At 37.2% G+C, this 14,633-nt stretch overlaps 1 protein-coding gene across 1 annotated transcript; it reads left to right on the top strand.

Moving 5' to 3' along the window:
• Positions 1 to 1,209: 1,209 nt before the first annotated feature.
• LOC139064709 (uncharacterized) lies at positions 1,210 to 7,543 on the top strand. Its single transcript, XM_070547822.1, has 2 exons — positions 1,210 to 6,907; positions 6,996 to 7,543. The coding sequence occupies exon 1, from the start codon at positions 1,210 to 1,212 to the stop codon at positions 6,208 to 6,210; it is 5,001 nt and encodes a 1,666-aa protein (XP_070403923.1). The 3' UTR covers positions 6,211 to 6,907; positions 6,996 to 7,543.
• The last annotated feature ends 7,090 nt before the right edge of the window (positions 7,544 to 14,633 follow it).

The raw sequence follows: 14,633 nt of genomic DNA, 5'->3' as shown, positions 1-14,633 counted from the left end.
TGGTTACAATATGGCTCTTCTAGTACTTTAGACAACACCAAGGGTATTTACCTGAAACACTGTAATGAATGTCATTATGAGCCAATCGCATGTGTGAAAGATAAAACTAACACATGTTTCAACCTGATCTCATGTAATTACAGTCACTTTAAAGGTGACAAGGACATGCTATCTCCATCTAAGATAAGTAGAGAGAACAGGAGAAAGAGAAATCTGTATAATGAAGACATTGAGAAAAGGGAAAGCAAAATAATGATGTTACAGAAATTGTATAAGGACAATCCTAAGTACAGATTACACAAGAAGCAATTAAGCATCATTACATATAGAAATAACCCTGAACTGAGAGCAAGACTCAGACATGCTAATAAACAGAACTACTACAAAAAGCCTGAACTGAGAGCAAGACTCAGACATGACAGTAAAGAAAACTACAAAAACAAACCCGAACTGAGAGCTAGACTCAGACATGCTAATAAACAGAACTACTACAAAAAGCCTGAACTGAGAGCAAGACTCAGACATGACAGTAAAGAAAACTACAAAAACAAACCTGAACTGAGAGCAAGACTCAGACATGACAGTAAAGAAAACTACAAAAACAAACCTGAACTGAGAGCTAGACTCAGACATGCTAATAAACAGAACTACTACAAAAAGCCTGAACTGAGAGCAAGACTCAAACTTGCCAGCAAAACCACTTATGCAACCAAAAGTAAACACTCTAAACTTCAGTTATTGAAACAGAACGTAGAAAGATATAGAAATAAGGTTGACCACCGTAACCGCATCAAACAGTCTAATTCTGAACGGTATAGAAATGTAACTGCTTATGCCGATTCTGTTAAAGAGCACGGAAAACGTAGACGACAAAATCTCATGACTGGAAAAAAGTTCATAGACAATGTCATTCAGCTTTTTAGAGAAAAGGTTAAATTTGGCCCTCAATTCGTCTGTTGTGTTTGTCATCGGTTACTTTTTAAACAACAAGTTGTTGAATGTAAAACACAGCAGTATGAAATTAGAGGTTCATTCATTTCATCTGTGGCAAAAAAATGCATCACTGACACTTATTTACACAAGTGTGGACAGTCTTCTGTTTCCAAATGCCATCTAGAGGTTAGCCCTGCATGTAAATTGTGGGTCTGTTTTACTTGTCATCGTAAAATACTCAATGGAAAAGTCCCTGAAGAAAGTGTTGCAAACAATATGCACCTAGACTCTATTCCTGTAGAACTTAGTACGTTGAATCCTCTTGAGCAACATCTAGTGGCACAGCACATTCCGTTTATGCAACTTTTAGCCTTACCAAAGGGAGGACAAAATGGTGTCCATGGACCTGTGACGTGTGTTCCATCTAATACAGAAACTGTGAGTAACATTCTACCCAGATTAGATGATCAGAATCTAATGATTAAAGTCAAACTGAAGCGAAAGCTGACATACAAGGGTCACTATGACTATCAGTATGTCAACGCTCTGAAAGTACATAATGCAATTGCATACCTTAAATCTCACAATACTTTTTACAAAGATGTACAATTTAACAGTGCATGGACAAATCCCCTAGAAAAAGAGTCTGAAAACTCTACCTCTGAAACTGACAACGTCACTTTGGAAGAAGACAGCAATAGAGCTGAAATAGAGTGTGAACATCCTGGCAAAGGAGATGGCAGTGGCACAGAGGTAGAGTCTGAAGATCTTGTTAGCGATGATCATTTTAATGATAGACAACAGCATGGGATGTTTTTGGACACATGTATGCAACCAGTAGACATTGCCCAAGAAATACTAGACAACCATTTTGACAGTGTTTTATCAGTAGCACCAGCTGAGGGAAATACTCCAGTCAGATTGCTTACCGATACTTCTAATGAGGCTAAATGCTTTCCAGTTCTGTTTCCCAATGGAACAGGTACATTTCATGATGCAAGACAGCAAAGGATTACACTCAGCAAATATTTAAACACCCGGATTCTCAATGCTGATGGCAGATTTGGCAAGAACTTGGATTATATCTTTTATGCACAATATTTGTCAGAAGTTAATCAAGTTGTGTCAAATGTTTCCATTGCACTGAGAAAGGGCTACCATGGCTTAGACAACACCAACATTACATCATCCATGCTGGGCAATACAGACTTTTTGAAGAATGTTTTAAATGCTGACATGGGCTATAAGTTTTTGAAACCCATTAGAGGCACACCAGTATTTTGGCAGGGAGTTCAAAAAGATCTGTTTGCTTACGTTAGACAACTTGGCATTCCTACATGGTTTGCTTCCTTTTCTTCAGCAGATTTAAGATGGCCAGAATTTATGGAAGCTTTTATGGCTATAGAAAACATTCAAGGCAATATTCATGACATGGACTGGGCACAGAAATGTGACTTATTGAAAAACAATCCAGTGACAGCAGCCAGAATGTTTGACTATAGATTTAGATCTTTTTTAAAAGATGTTATCATGTCTCCCGCTCAGCCAATTGGTAAAATCATTGATTATTTTTATAGAGTAGAGTTTCAGCAACGTGGATCATGTCACACTCATTGTCTATTTTGGACCGACGGGCCTAAAATAGGAGTCAACACAGACGCTGAAGTCATAGCTTTTGTAGATAAATATGTTACATGCGACCTCCCACCTGACAGTGATCCTCTCCATGAAGTGGTACATAGTGTTCAAATGCATAGCAAAAAACACTCTAAAAGTTGCAGAAAAAATCACACAACTTGCAGGTTTCACTTTCCCCGACCACCAAGCAACAATACATTCATATGTAAACAGGAAACGGATGTTGACAATAAGGAAAACCCATCTGACAAAACATCTTCAGATTTAAAAAAGGCAGCCAAGCATATCATAACCAAAGTTAAAGAAGCTTTGACCAGTGAAAACAACACATTTAGTAGCATAGATGACTTGTTTAATTCCATTGGTATTGACCAGACTACATTTGAAACAGCCTACAAACTGACCTCTACAAAAACAACTGTCGTCCATAAACGAAGCATAAACGACATCTGGGTTAATCAGTATAACACAGACCTGCTACGTTGCTGGAATGCAAACATGGACATCCAGTTTGTCTGTGATGCATATGCATGTATTGTTTATATCATTTCCTACATATCCAAAGCAGAAAGAGAAATGGGTTTGCTATTAAAACATGCACAAAATGAAATCAAACATAATGAAAACCTGGATGCAAAACAAGCGCTTAACAAATTAGGGAATGTGTTTCTGCATAACAGAGAAGTTTCTGCTCAAGAAAGTGTGTATCGGGTAACAAACATGAGATTAAAAGAGGGCTCTAGAAAAGTCACATTTGTTCCAACAGGTGACAACATTGTCAGAATGAGCTTACCTCTTAATGTCATTCAAAACAGTGCTAATGGTAATCAGATCTGGATGACAAACATTACTGATCGATACAAAAGCAGGCCTAAGTCCAGTGAATTTATGGACATGTGCATAGCTACTTTTGCCTCAGAATACAGAAATGTACCAAACAGTGAGAAATCTAGACCAGAAGTGGTTAGTTTATTAAACAACAATGGTTGTGTAAGGAAGCGGACAAGGACAAATGTAGCTGTTGTTAGATATGCTCGTTTTTCTAAAGAACAAGATCCTGAGAAACACTATCAAAGCCAGCTTCAGTTGTTCCTTCCTTATTACACGGAAAACCAGTTAAAACCATCACAATTTACAACATTTCAAGAGTTTTATGAGACCGGCTCAATCACAAACAGTAGTAAAAACATCCAGACTGTCAAAGACGTAGTAGAATTCAACAGATCCAAGTTTGAAATCAAAGCAGAAGATTTACAAAACATACAGGAAGATATTGAACACTTTGGATTTCAAGAAGATGTTTGGGCAGAGCTGTGTCCTGAGGCAGAACTAGACCGATTGGAATGTTTGGAAGACAGATCTTTAGATAACAATCCAAATCCTGGTGAACAAGAAGTTATTCCAGATCTAGAGCCAATCACAAAACCAGCTTTATCATTTCACATTCAAAAACAGATAGTCTCACACAAGGAAGCACAATCCTTAATGCGTTCACTAAATCAGCAGCAGAGCAACGTGTTTTATAAAATCCGGCAGTGGTGCTTAGATAAAGTAAACGGTCACAATCCAAGCCCTTTTTATGTTTTCATTTCAGGTGGAGCGGGAACAGGCAAGTCCCATTTGGTAAAAGCCGTGTCCTATGAAACAACCAGAATACTATCCAGATTATCTAATTATCCTGATGATATTCATGTTTTATTGACTGCCCCCACTGGAGTGGCTGCATTAAATATCAATGCCACAACAATACATAATAGCTTTGCAATTGGCAATAATATTTCATTACCATACCAGCCTTTAAGAGAGGAAAAAATAAACACATTAAGAGCAACCCTGAAACATTTACAAATCTTGATAATAGATGAAATCTCAATGGTTGATAACAAACTTTTAACATATATCCATGGTAGACTGCGTCAGATCAAACAGTGTTCAGACTTTTCTTCATTTGGTAATGTCTCCGTCATAGCTGTTGGTGATTTTTATCAGTTGCCACCTGTCAAAGGGACTCCACTCTACAAGGACCCTATTGGTTCCAATTTGTGGCAAAACAGTTTCAGTCATGTAGAACTCACAGACATAGTACGACAGAAAAACAAAGACTTTGCTGTAACACTTAACCGTTTAAGGAAACACAAAAAAGACCAACCACTTCACCCACAAGACGAAGCACTTCTCAAACGATGTGAAACAGGCATGGGTGAAGACACTGAAACTCTGCATCTTTTTGCAACAAACAGTGATGTTGATAATCATAACTTCAACATGTTGCATAAACAATGTACAGACATTGTACAAATCAAAGCCCAAGATTTCCATAAAAACCCTCAGACTGGCCGTACTACTAGAATACCCTCAACACTTGATTTTGGCAAGAAAACCTATTTAGATAAATTACTAAGTATTGCTCCTAAAGCTCGTGTAATGCTCATTAAAAACATTGATGTTTCTGATGGACTTGTTAATGGTGTGTTTGGTACTGTTTGTCGCATACAATTTCTAAGTAACAATAGCTTCCCACACATCATTTATGTTAACTTTGATAGCCCAAGTATAGGCCAACAACTACGACACAAGTTTCCAACTTCAGACACCGAGCTGACTAATGCTACACCAATTAGTCCCGATGAAGATAAACTTGAAAAGGGGGTTAGACGTCAATTTCCACTGCGGCTGGCTTGGTCTTGCACCATACATAAAGTCCAAGGCCTAACACTACAGAAAGCAGTAGTCTCTTTTAAAAGGATTTTTTCTGCTGGACAAGCATATGTAGCTTTAAGTCGTGTTACATCACTAGAACACCTCACTATCCAAGATTTTAAAGCTAAAGCAATCTATGCAAGAAGTGATGTGGAGGAAAACTTGAAATTAATGCCAAACTTTATCGACACACCAGTTTCAATGCCAAACTGCACTTTTAAAGTCTGTCTTCATAATGTGCAAGGTCTCAAGAATCACATACAGGATGTCAAGAGCAACCAAAAACTACTCACAGCCGATATAATTTGTCTGACAGAAACTTGGTTAAAAGAAACACATCCCCCTGAAAGCATTTCACTGCCAGGTTGGACTTTTCACCACAAAACAAGATCTGACTCATATGATGAAACTGGACTATTTTCTACTTTCAGAAGCAAAAATGGTGGTGGTGTTGGTTTCTATCACAAAAACAGCATTATGTGTAAAAGTATGGCTTTCAATTGCAACAACCTGGAAGCTTTGCTTTTTAGCACACAGACTTTAAACCATCATTATATGCTGTTGTACAAACCACCATCATATAACCTTCAGAAATTCAAAGACAATCTAAAACCTGTACTGCATTATTTCAATGAATTTCCAGCAACCAAAATAGTCATGGGTGACATTAATGATGATGCACTGGTTTCTAATTCATTTGTCAGCTTCATGAAATTGCAAGGATACACTCAAATAGTAACAAGTCCAACAACCGAAAATAATACTCTGATTGATCATGTTTACATCAAAGACATTGATCCCAAAACCATACATGTAGAAGTTATTCCCACCTATTACAGTTACCATGAATGTGTTCAAATATCATTCTTGACAGGAACAGACACAGACATACAGTTACAGGAACTGGGGACAGACAGACACGGACTGCAGGACAAATAGCCTCAAGGGGAAAGACAGACAATCACAGATAGATGGACGGGTGGACACCAGAGCTGACCATAACAAATTACACATAGAGGTCCGTTTCATTCATACAAAATCAAATTAGCTTCAAAATCATCTAAACTTATTTGGACTCTTATACATATATACCATACCATACCACACCATACCTTACCATTTAATGTATATTTAGCATGTGAAATACACTTTTTATCCATAAAAAAGTGTATGACAGTATCACACTTACTTGTGGTTTTGATAATGGACACTTGAAATGTTACTTTGTGTTGTGCCATCACTGTTTCAATGTAAAAAATGTATCCATTTAGATATTCACAAATTCACTTATTCCAGTACTATTTTTATTTTCCTTTGTTAAAGATTTCATTTTACAGCACTCTTCTTTTTTTCAATCTCTACTAGGAACAATCACCCACCAGATGAAGTTCCTGAAACAACACAACCGAAATCTGCGGAATCAGCAACCATCATGTGACCACGCCGCCCACCTGTCGTCCTCTTTGCTTCCCAGCCTGCCTAACTACCAGCCTCTGGACCTGCATCATATCCTGCCTCACTGTCTGCCTCGCAACCTGTTTCCTCATCCCGTCCGGGATCCTCATTATCTGCTGCTCTTCTGTCCCCACCTGGCCCCAAAGCCCCAGCCCTGCCTCACCAAGACCGATCATCTCCAGTAAGAATAGTTCTCCAAACAATTCCAGTTCTGGTTCTCTGGTTCCAGGGTTTCATGATTCTAACACCAGTTTGCTTTCCCGTTCTAGATCTCGATCCCTCCTGTTCCAGTTTGGAGCACCGTTTTCAGTTTCACATTATTCTTAATAAATATTATTTGTTATTCACTTGCCATCGTTTCCGTCTGTGATTTTTTCATGTCCTGGGTAAAACATTCCCAACATGACACTTAGCCTCAGAATGCCCTTCTACCACTTTCCTATACATTGTGTAACAAATCATTTGTACATTTACATATGTAGATAACAATAAAGTGTTTTCTGTACTCTTGAATCAATATAATTTCTGGAATCCTAATTTCAATGCACAGTGTTGTAAAAAAATTGTTTCCTCTACAAAGTCTTCCCCACAATTGGCAAAATTTGACATACAATAAACTGCTGTTTTTTTAATTGAATTGTTTGAATAATGTACCATCATTTTTACCTACATATCCTACATCTTTGTACTTACAAAATGAAGTGTTTCACTGAATTTTGGACAATATCGTGCTCAAAATAAATGTCTACTTGTTTTATTTTGACCAAATGTCTACTCGTTTTATTTTGACCAGAGATAACTATGTGATTTTGACCATGGCCAGATAAAACTGTTACAAGAATGTGCAGGGCAAGGGGCCACTGGCACAAATTGCAGGAAATCTTTAGATCAAATATGGATTTTATTCAGTTTTGTTTCATTCAGTTCAATTATCAATCTCCATATATCGTCTTATTGACAAAAAAAATATTTAAAAACTATAAAATAACAAAACTTGATTTCTCATGACCCATGATGATTTTCAAAAAACATTGGAGGATTTCCTGTGAAAATAATACATTTTTAATACATTTACTAAACATCGTCAGTAATATTGAAATGGTAAATGTTTTGGATTTGTATAGCGCCTTAGTCCCTTAACAACACAATCAGTCTTTCACCCATTCACACACACAGTCACACACTACTGGGAATGAGCTACAATGTAGCCACAGCTTCCCTGAAGCACACTAACATAGGTGAGGCCTGCCGAAAACTGACACCACCGGTCCCTCTCAGCACCAGCAGCCAAGGTGTCTTGCCCAAAGACACAACCACAGCATTCTCTGGTCAGACTTGGAATCAAACCCAAAACCTTCCAATTATTGGAAATCCCGCTCCGTTTCCTGAACTTCTGCTGTCAAATACAGCACATGACTTACCAGGCCTGCAGAAGTCTGCATTCAGCCATTCACTCACAGTCACACGCTGGTATATGTATAGGCTAAGCAAAAGGTTTCATGACAAATCCTGAGTGTTACTTTCATTGCGCGGTTGAAGTGAGCTGACGGGACGCCGGCGGGAGAACGTGTTTTTGGGGCGGGACCGCGTGAGGACTGGCGAAGTTGAGGGCGGGGCGGGTGGGCGACTGGCGCTGGGGGCTTGGAACCCGTTGATAACTGCTTGCAGTTCTAGTTAGGGTTCCAAGCCCAAAGGGCAGGGAACCCTATTGTTTTTCTACGGATTTTTCATTATTAGGGTTCCAAGCCCAAAGGGCAGGGAACCCTATTGTTTTTCTACGGATTTTTCATTATTTATTATTTATTATTAGGGTTCCAAGCCCAAAGGGCAGGGAACCCTATTGTTTTTCTACGGATTTTTCATTATTTATTATTTATTATTTATTATTATTATTCTTCTCCGCTGTGTCTGTATGGGCGCAAGAGCCTGAAATTGCAAGGAAAAATCTGACAAGGCAGTCTGATAGAAAATCCTGACCGCTACTCAGATTCGAAAATTTGGACCCCGGGTCACCTAGGTGGCGCTATTGCAGAGGTCAACACGTTTCAGCTACTAGCTCCCAAACCGTAGGTCCTACAGTCAAAAACTTTATATGCACATGATCCTTGATTGATTCTCCATCTTTTTTGTATTGGCCACGCCCATTTCCGCCTAACTAGATTTTTTGCTAGATCGCAAAAAATGCAAAACTTAGTTTTAATCACCTATTCGACATTTTTCGTCGAATCAACTTCAAACTTCGTACATGTGATCTATGGACTAGGCTAAGTTGTTGTGATGAAGAAAAATGCAGAAATATTGAAAATTGGGCTAATGACACCATGTCAAAATCAGTGCGCTAGCTAGCACATGTGTTAATTGATGATATCTTCACCATTTCTCAAAATAAATTGATGAGACTCTAGAACCTTACAAAGTATGAGCGGTAAGTCCTATCTACCCCATTTTGTTTGGATTCACCAATAGGGGGCGCTAAAGAGTCAAAAAGTTTGTTTCAGCTAAACGGCTTGATGGATTTCCACAGAACTTGGCACATATGTTAATCGTCGGACCCTTAAGCTACATTTTGAAAATGATTAAAAAGTGGGCGTGGCTTATAGGCTTTAAAATTTTTCGCCCTTTTACTCATGAAAAATACATATTCTATACAGAAAATTACAATTCATATCAGTCATCGTGACATCTACAATCACAGAAAATTTTTTGAATTTTGTCCAATAGGTGGCGCTCTGGTACCCCAAAAATATTTTTGGCATGTTTCTCCCCATTTCTTTTGTAAAAAAAACAAATGATCTATTCCAATGTGTTCTTTGAGTCAGTCAAATTTAGATGAGTAATTTAAAAAATGTTTTAAACTTATGCAAATTAGTAGAAATTTGCATAGTAAGTCCAACGTACTTTCGTTAACTCCTCCCGGCCGTCAAACTCAATCACATCAAAACTTTCCCTGACAAGAGAGGAGGAGCGGCTGACCAAAAGATGTGAAGGGATTTTCGATAATTTGCTTATTTTTTTAAATATGATTTTTTAAAATAATTTTTTGGGAATGAAAAAGTTTTTTTTAGCGTAACTTCAAGAGATTTTGACATTTTTCAAAGCTGTTCATAACAGTCATACGTAAGGTCAATTCAAGTGTATGTCCTGGTTTTCAACTTGATTAAACAATAGGGGGCGCTATAACTGGGAAGAAATTATACTGCTGAACCGGCTAAATGGATCGGCACGAAACTTAGTGGCTGTCATCACTATAAAGTCTTAAGACTACATTATCAATATGGTAATGATTGATCAAAGTGGGCGTGGTTTATGATCATTTAAAATTTCAAATTTGAAAAATTTCCTAAAAATCACTATTTGCATGTAAGAGGCTAAGATTTCCAGATTGTGTTAAATGAATAGGCTAGAGCTTATGTCACGAAAGCCGCAGCTCCACAAAGAGGTTTGCGCTTTATATTTACGAAAATACGTTTTTAGGCTAGCAATTGTAGCGCAAATTCTGTTCTCACAATCTTCTTGTAATTTGCCACAAAGTTCACTCTTAGGTGGGTTATGAAACAAAAAAAAATGTCGTCTTGATTTGAGCTCCCCCTAGTGTTTAATTATAGGACATATTTTTGTCTACAGCCACTAATGCAAGTATTATTTTATTGTAAGTACAGTTTTACATTTATGACCCCAACAAAAATATAAGAAGAATTCTCACATCACAGAGGCAACCTGGGAATATTTTGAGATTTCTGTACAAAAGCGTATATTTTTAATGAATTTTTAACTTTTTACCAGTTTTTCTGTATATTTGGACAACAACGTAATTAATTTTTGTTAGAAAGCTTTTTAGGTATACAGTAAATATAAGCCATTTATAACATCCCACATGTACCTATGGTGATCTGAGATTTTTCTCCTAATTTTAGAAAGTAGCACTATTTTTTTATGAATATTTTTATTTTTGTTGTGACCTTTATAGTTATATTTCCCAATTTTTCTTCAAAAAAGCTTTGAGTCTACTGATTTAAAAACAACATCATATTATTCCGCATGTTAACACTGCCATGTGAGAATATTTTGGTAATTTTAGGATGATTTATGTATTTTTCATGATTTTTTAAAACATTTGTTCAGTAAGTCACAAAATGAAACTCATAGTTTTTGTTGAAAATCTTTTAAATCTAAAGACATTATCAAGTGTTTATGTTATTGGTAATATTCTGTTGATGTATAGATCATTGTTTGATAACCTCACTCATTAAATCTTCACGTTCTTTAATAAGGAAACAGTGGAATTCCATTGTAATCACGATTGAGGAGTCAGCCATGCCTCTGAAAGATATGTGTATAGGCTTTGCAGGTTTAATGACGTATCCTGAGTGTTACTTTCATTGCGCCGGTTGAAGTGAGCTGACGAACGCCGGCGGGAGAACGTGTTTTTGGGGCAGGACCGCGTGAGGACTGGCGAAGTGGAGGGCGGGGCCGGGTAGGCGACTGGCGCTGGGGGCTTGGAACCCGTTGATAACTGCTTGCAGTTCTAGTTATTTATTATTATTCTTCTCCGGTAAAACTATATGGGCGCAAGAGCCTGAAATTGCCAGGGAAAATCTGACATGGCAGTCTGATAGAAAATCCTGACCGCTACTCAGATTCAAAAATTTGGACCCCGCGTCACCTAGGTGGCGCTATTGCGGAGGTCAACACGTTTCAGCTACTAGCTCCCAAACTGTAGGTCCTACAGTAAAAAACTTTATATGTACATGATCCTTGGATGATTCCCCATCTTTTTTGTATTGGCCACGCCCATTTCCGCCTAACTAGATTTTTTGCTAGATCGCAAAAAACTCAAAACTTACTTTTAATCACCTATTGGTCATTTTTCGTCGAATCAACTTCAAACTTCGTACATATGATCTATTGACTAAGATAAGTTGTTGTGATGCAGAAAAACGCAGAAATATTGAAAATTGGGCTAATGACACCATGTCAAAATCAGTGCGCTAGCTAGCACATGTGCTAATTGATGATATCTTCACCATATCTCAAGATAAAGTGATGAGACTCTAGACCCTTATGAAGTATGAGCGGTAAGCCCTATCTTCCCCATTTTGTTTGGATTCACCAAAAGGGGGCGCTAAAGAGTCAAAAAGTTAGTTTGAGCTAAACGGCTTGATATATTTCCACAGAACTTGGCACATATGTTAATCATTGGACCCTTAAGCTATATTTTGAAAATGATTAAAAAGTGGGCGTGGCTTATAGGCTTTAAAAAATTTTGCCCTTTAACTGATGAAAAATACATATTCTATACAGAAAGTTACAAATCATATCAGTCATAGTGACATCTACAATCACAGAAAAAAGTTTGAATTTTGTCCAATAGGTGGCGCTGTTGTACCCCAAAAATGTTTTTGGCATTTTTCTCCTCAATATTTTAGTAAACAAGCAAATGGTCTCATCCAGTATGTTCATTGACTCAGTCAAATTAAGATGAGTATTTAAAAAAATATTTTCAACTTATGCTAATTAGTAGAAATTTGCATAGTAAGTCAAACGTACTTTTGTAAACTCCTCCCGGCCGTCAAACCCAATCACATCACAACTTTGCCTGACAAGAGAGGAGGAGCGGCTGACCAAACGATCTGAAGGGATTTTGGATAATTTTCTTACTTTTTTAAATATGAATTTTTTAAATATTTTTTGGGGAATGAAAAAGTTTTTTTAGCATAACTTCAAAATATTTGGACATTTTTCAAAGCTGTTCATAACAGTCAAACCTAAGGTCAATTCAAGTGTATGTCTTGATTTTCACCTTGATTAAACAATAGGGGGCGCTATAAATAGCAATACATTATACTGCTGACCTGGTTAAATGGATCTGCACGAAACTTAGTGGTTGTCATCATTGTAGAGTCTTAAGACTACATTATCAATATGGTAATGATATATCAATGTGGGCGTGGTTTATGATCATTTAAAATTTCAAATTTGAAAAATTTCCTAAAAATCATTATTTTCATGTAAGAAGCTACGTTTTCCAGATTATGTTAACTGGATAGCCATAAGCTTAGATATTGAAAACCGCAGCTCCACGAAGATGTTTGCGCTTTAAATTTACAAAAATACATTTTTAGGCTAGCAATTGTAGCGCAAATTCTGTTTTCACAATCTTCTTGACATTTGCCATAAAGTTCACTCTTAGGTGGTTTATGAAACAAAAAAAATGTCGTCTTGATTTGAGCTCCCCCTTGTGTTTAATTATAGGATATATTTTTGTCTACAGCAACTAACGCAAATATTATTTTATTGTAGGTACAATTTTACATTTATGACCCCAACAAAAATATAAAAAGAATTCTCACATCACAGAGGCAATCTCGGAATATTTTGAGATTTTTGTACGAAAGCATTGATTTTTAATGATTTTTTTACTTTTTGCCAGTTTTTTGTATAGTTGGACAAAAAGTAACTAATTTTTGTAAGAACGTTTTTTTTATGTACAAAGTAAATATAACACATTTATAACATTCCACATGTGCCTATGGTGATCTGAGATTTTTCTATAAATTTTAGAAAGTAGCACTATTTTTTTATGAATATTTTAATTTTGACTGTGACCCTTACAGTTATATTTACTGATTTTTCTTCAAAAAAGATTTGAGTCTACTGATTTAAAAACAACATCATATTATTCCACATGTCAACACTGCCATGTGAGAATATTTTGGTAATTTTATGATGAGTTATGTATTTTTCATGATTTTTTGAAACATTTGGTCAGTAAGTCACAAAATGAAACTCATTGTTTTTGTTGAAAATCAATTAAATCTAAAGACATTATCAAGTATTTATGTTGTTTGTAATATTCTGTTGATGTATAGATTATTGTTTGATAATCTCACTCATTAAATCTTCACGTTCTTAAATAAGGAGACAGTGGAATTCCATTGTAATCACGATTGAGAAGTCAGCCATGCCTCTGAAAGATGTGTATAGGCTTTGCAGGTTTAATGACATATCCTGAGTGTTACTTTCATTGAGCCGGTTGAAGTGAGCTGACGGGACGCCGGCGGGAGAACGTGTTTTTGGGGCGGGACCGCGTGAGGACCGGCGAAGTTGAGGGCGGGGCGGGTGGGCGACTGGCGCTGGGGGCTTGGAACCCGTTGATAACTGCTTGCAGTTCTAGTTTATTAGGGTTCCAAGCCCAAAGGGCAGGGAACCCTATTGTTTTTCTACGGATTTTTCATTATTTATTATTCATTATTCTTCTCCGGTAAATCTGTATGGGGGCAGGAGCCTGAAATTGGCAGGGAAAATGTGACATGGCAGGCGGATAGAAAATCCTGACCACTACTCAGATTCGAAAATTTGGACTTCGAATCACCTAGGTGGCGCTATTGCGGGGGTGAACACGTTTCAGCTACTAGCTCCCAAATCATAGGTCCTACAGTCAAAAACTTTATATGTACATGATCCTTGGATAATTCTGCACGTCGTTTGTATTGGCCACGCCCATTTCCGCCTAACTAGATTTTTTGCTAGATTGCAAAAAACGCAAAACTTACTTTTAATCACCTATTCGTCATTTTTCGTCGAATCAACTTCAAACTTCGTACATGTGATCTATGGACTAAGGTAAGTTGTTGTGATGAAGAAAAATGCAGAAATATTGAAAATTGGGCTAATGACACCATGTCAAAATCAGTGCGCTAGCTGGCACATGTGGTAATTGATGATATCTTCACCATTTCTCAAGATAAATTGATGAGACTCTAGACCCTTATGAAGTATGAGCGGTAAGCCCTATCTACCCCATTTTGTTTGGATTCGCAAATAGGAAGCGCTAAAGAGTCAAAAAGTTTGTTTCAGCTAAACGGCTTGATGGATTTCCACAGAACTTGGCATATATGTTAAACATC

The sequence above is a fragment of the Nothobranchius furzeri genome, unplaced genomic scaffold (genome assembly GCF_043380555.1).
Source record: "Nothobranchius furzeri strain GRZ-AD unplaced genomic scaffold, NfurGRZ-RIMD1 Scf042, whole genome shotgun sequence".
In the NCBI taxonomy this organism is placed as follows: domain Eukaryota; kingdom Metazoa; phylum Chordata; class Actinopteri; order Cyprinodontiformes; family Nothobranchiidae; genus Nothobranchius; species Nothobranchius furzeri.
The sequence above is the reverse complement of the archived record's forward strand: the minus strand, read 5'-3'. Positions and strand labels throughout refer to the sequence as shown.

Excerpts from the sequence above, each read along its gene's own strand:
- LOC139064709 (XM_070547822.1), top strand. The coding sequence starts at position 1,210 with ATGCACCTAGACTCTATTCCTGTAGAACTTAGTACGTTGAATCCTCTT.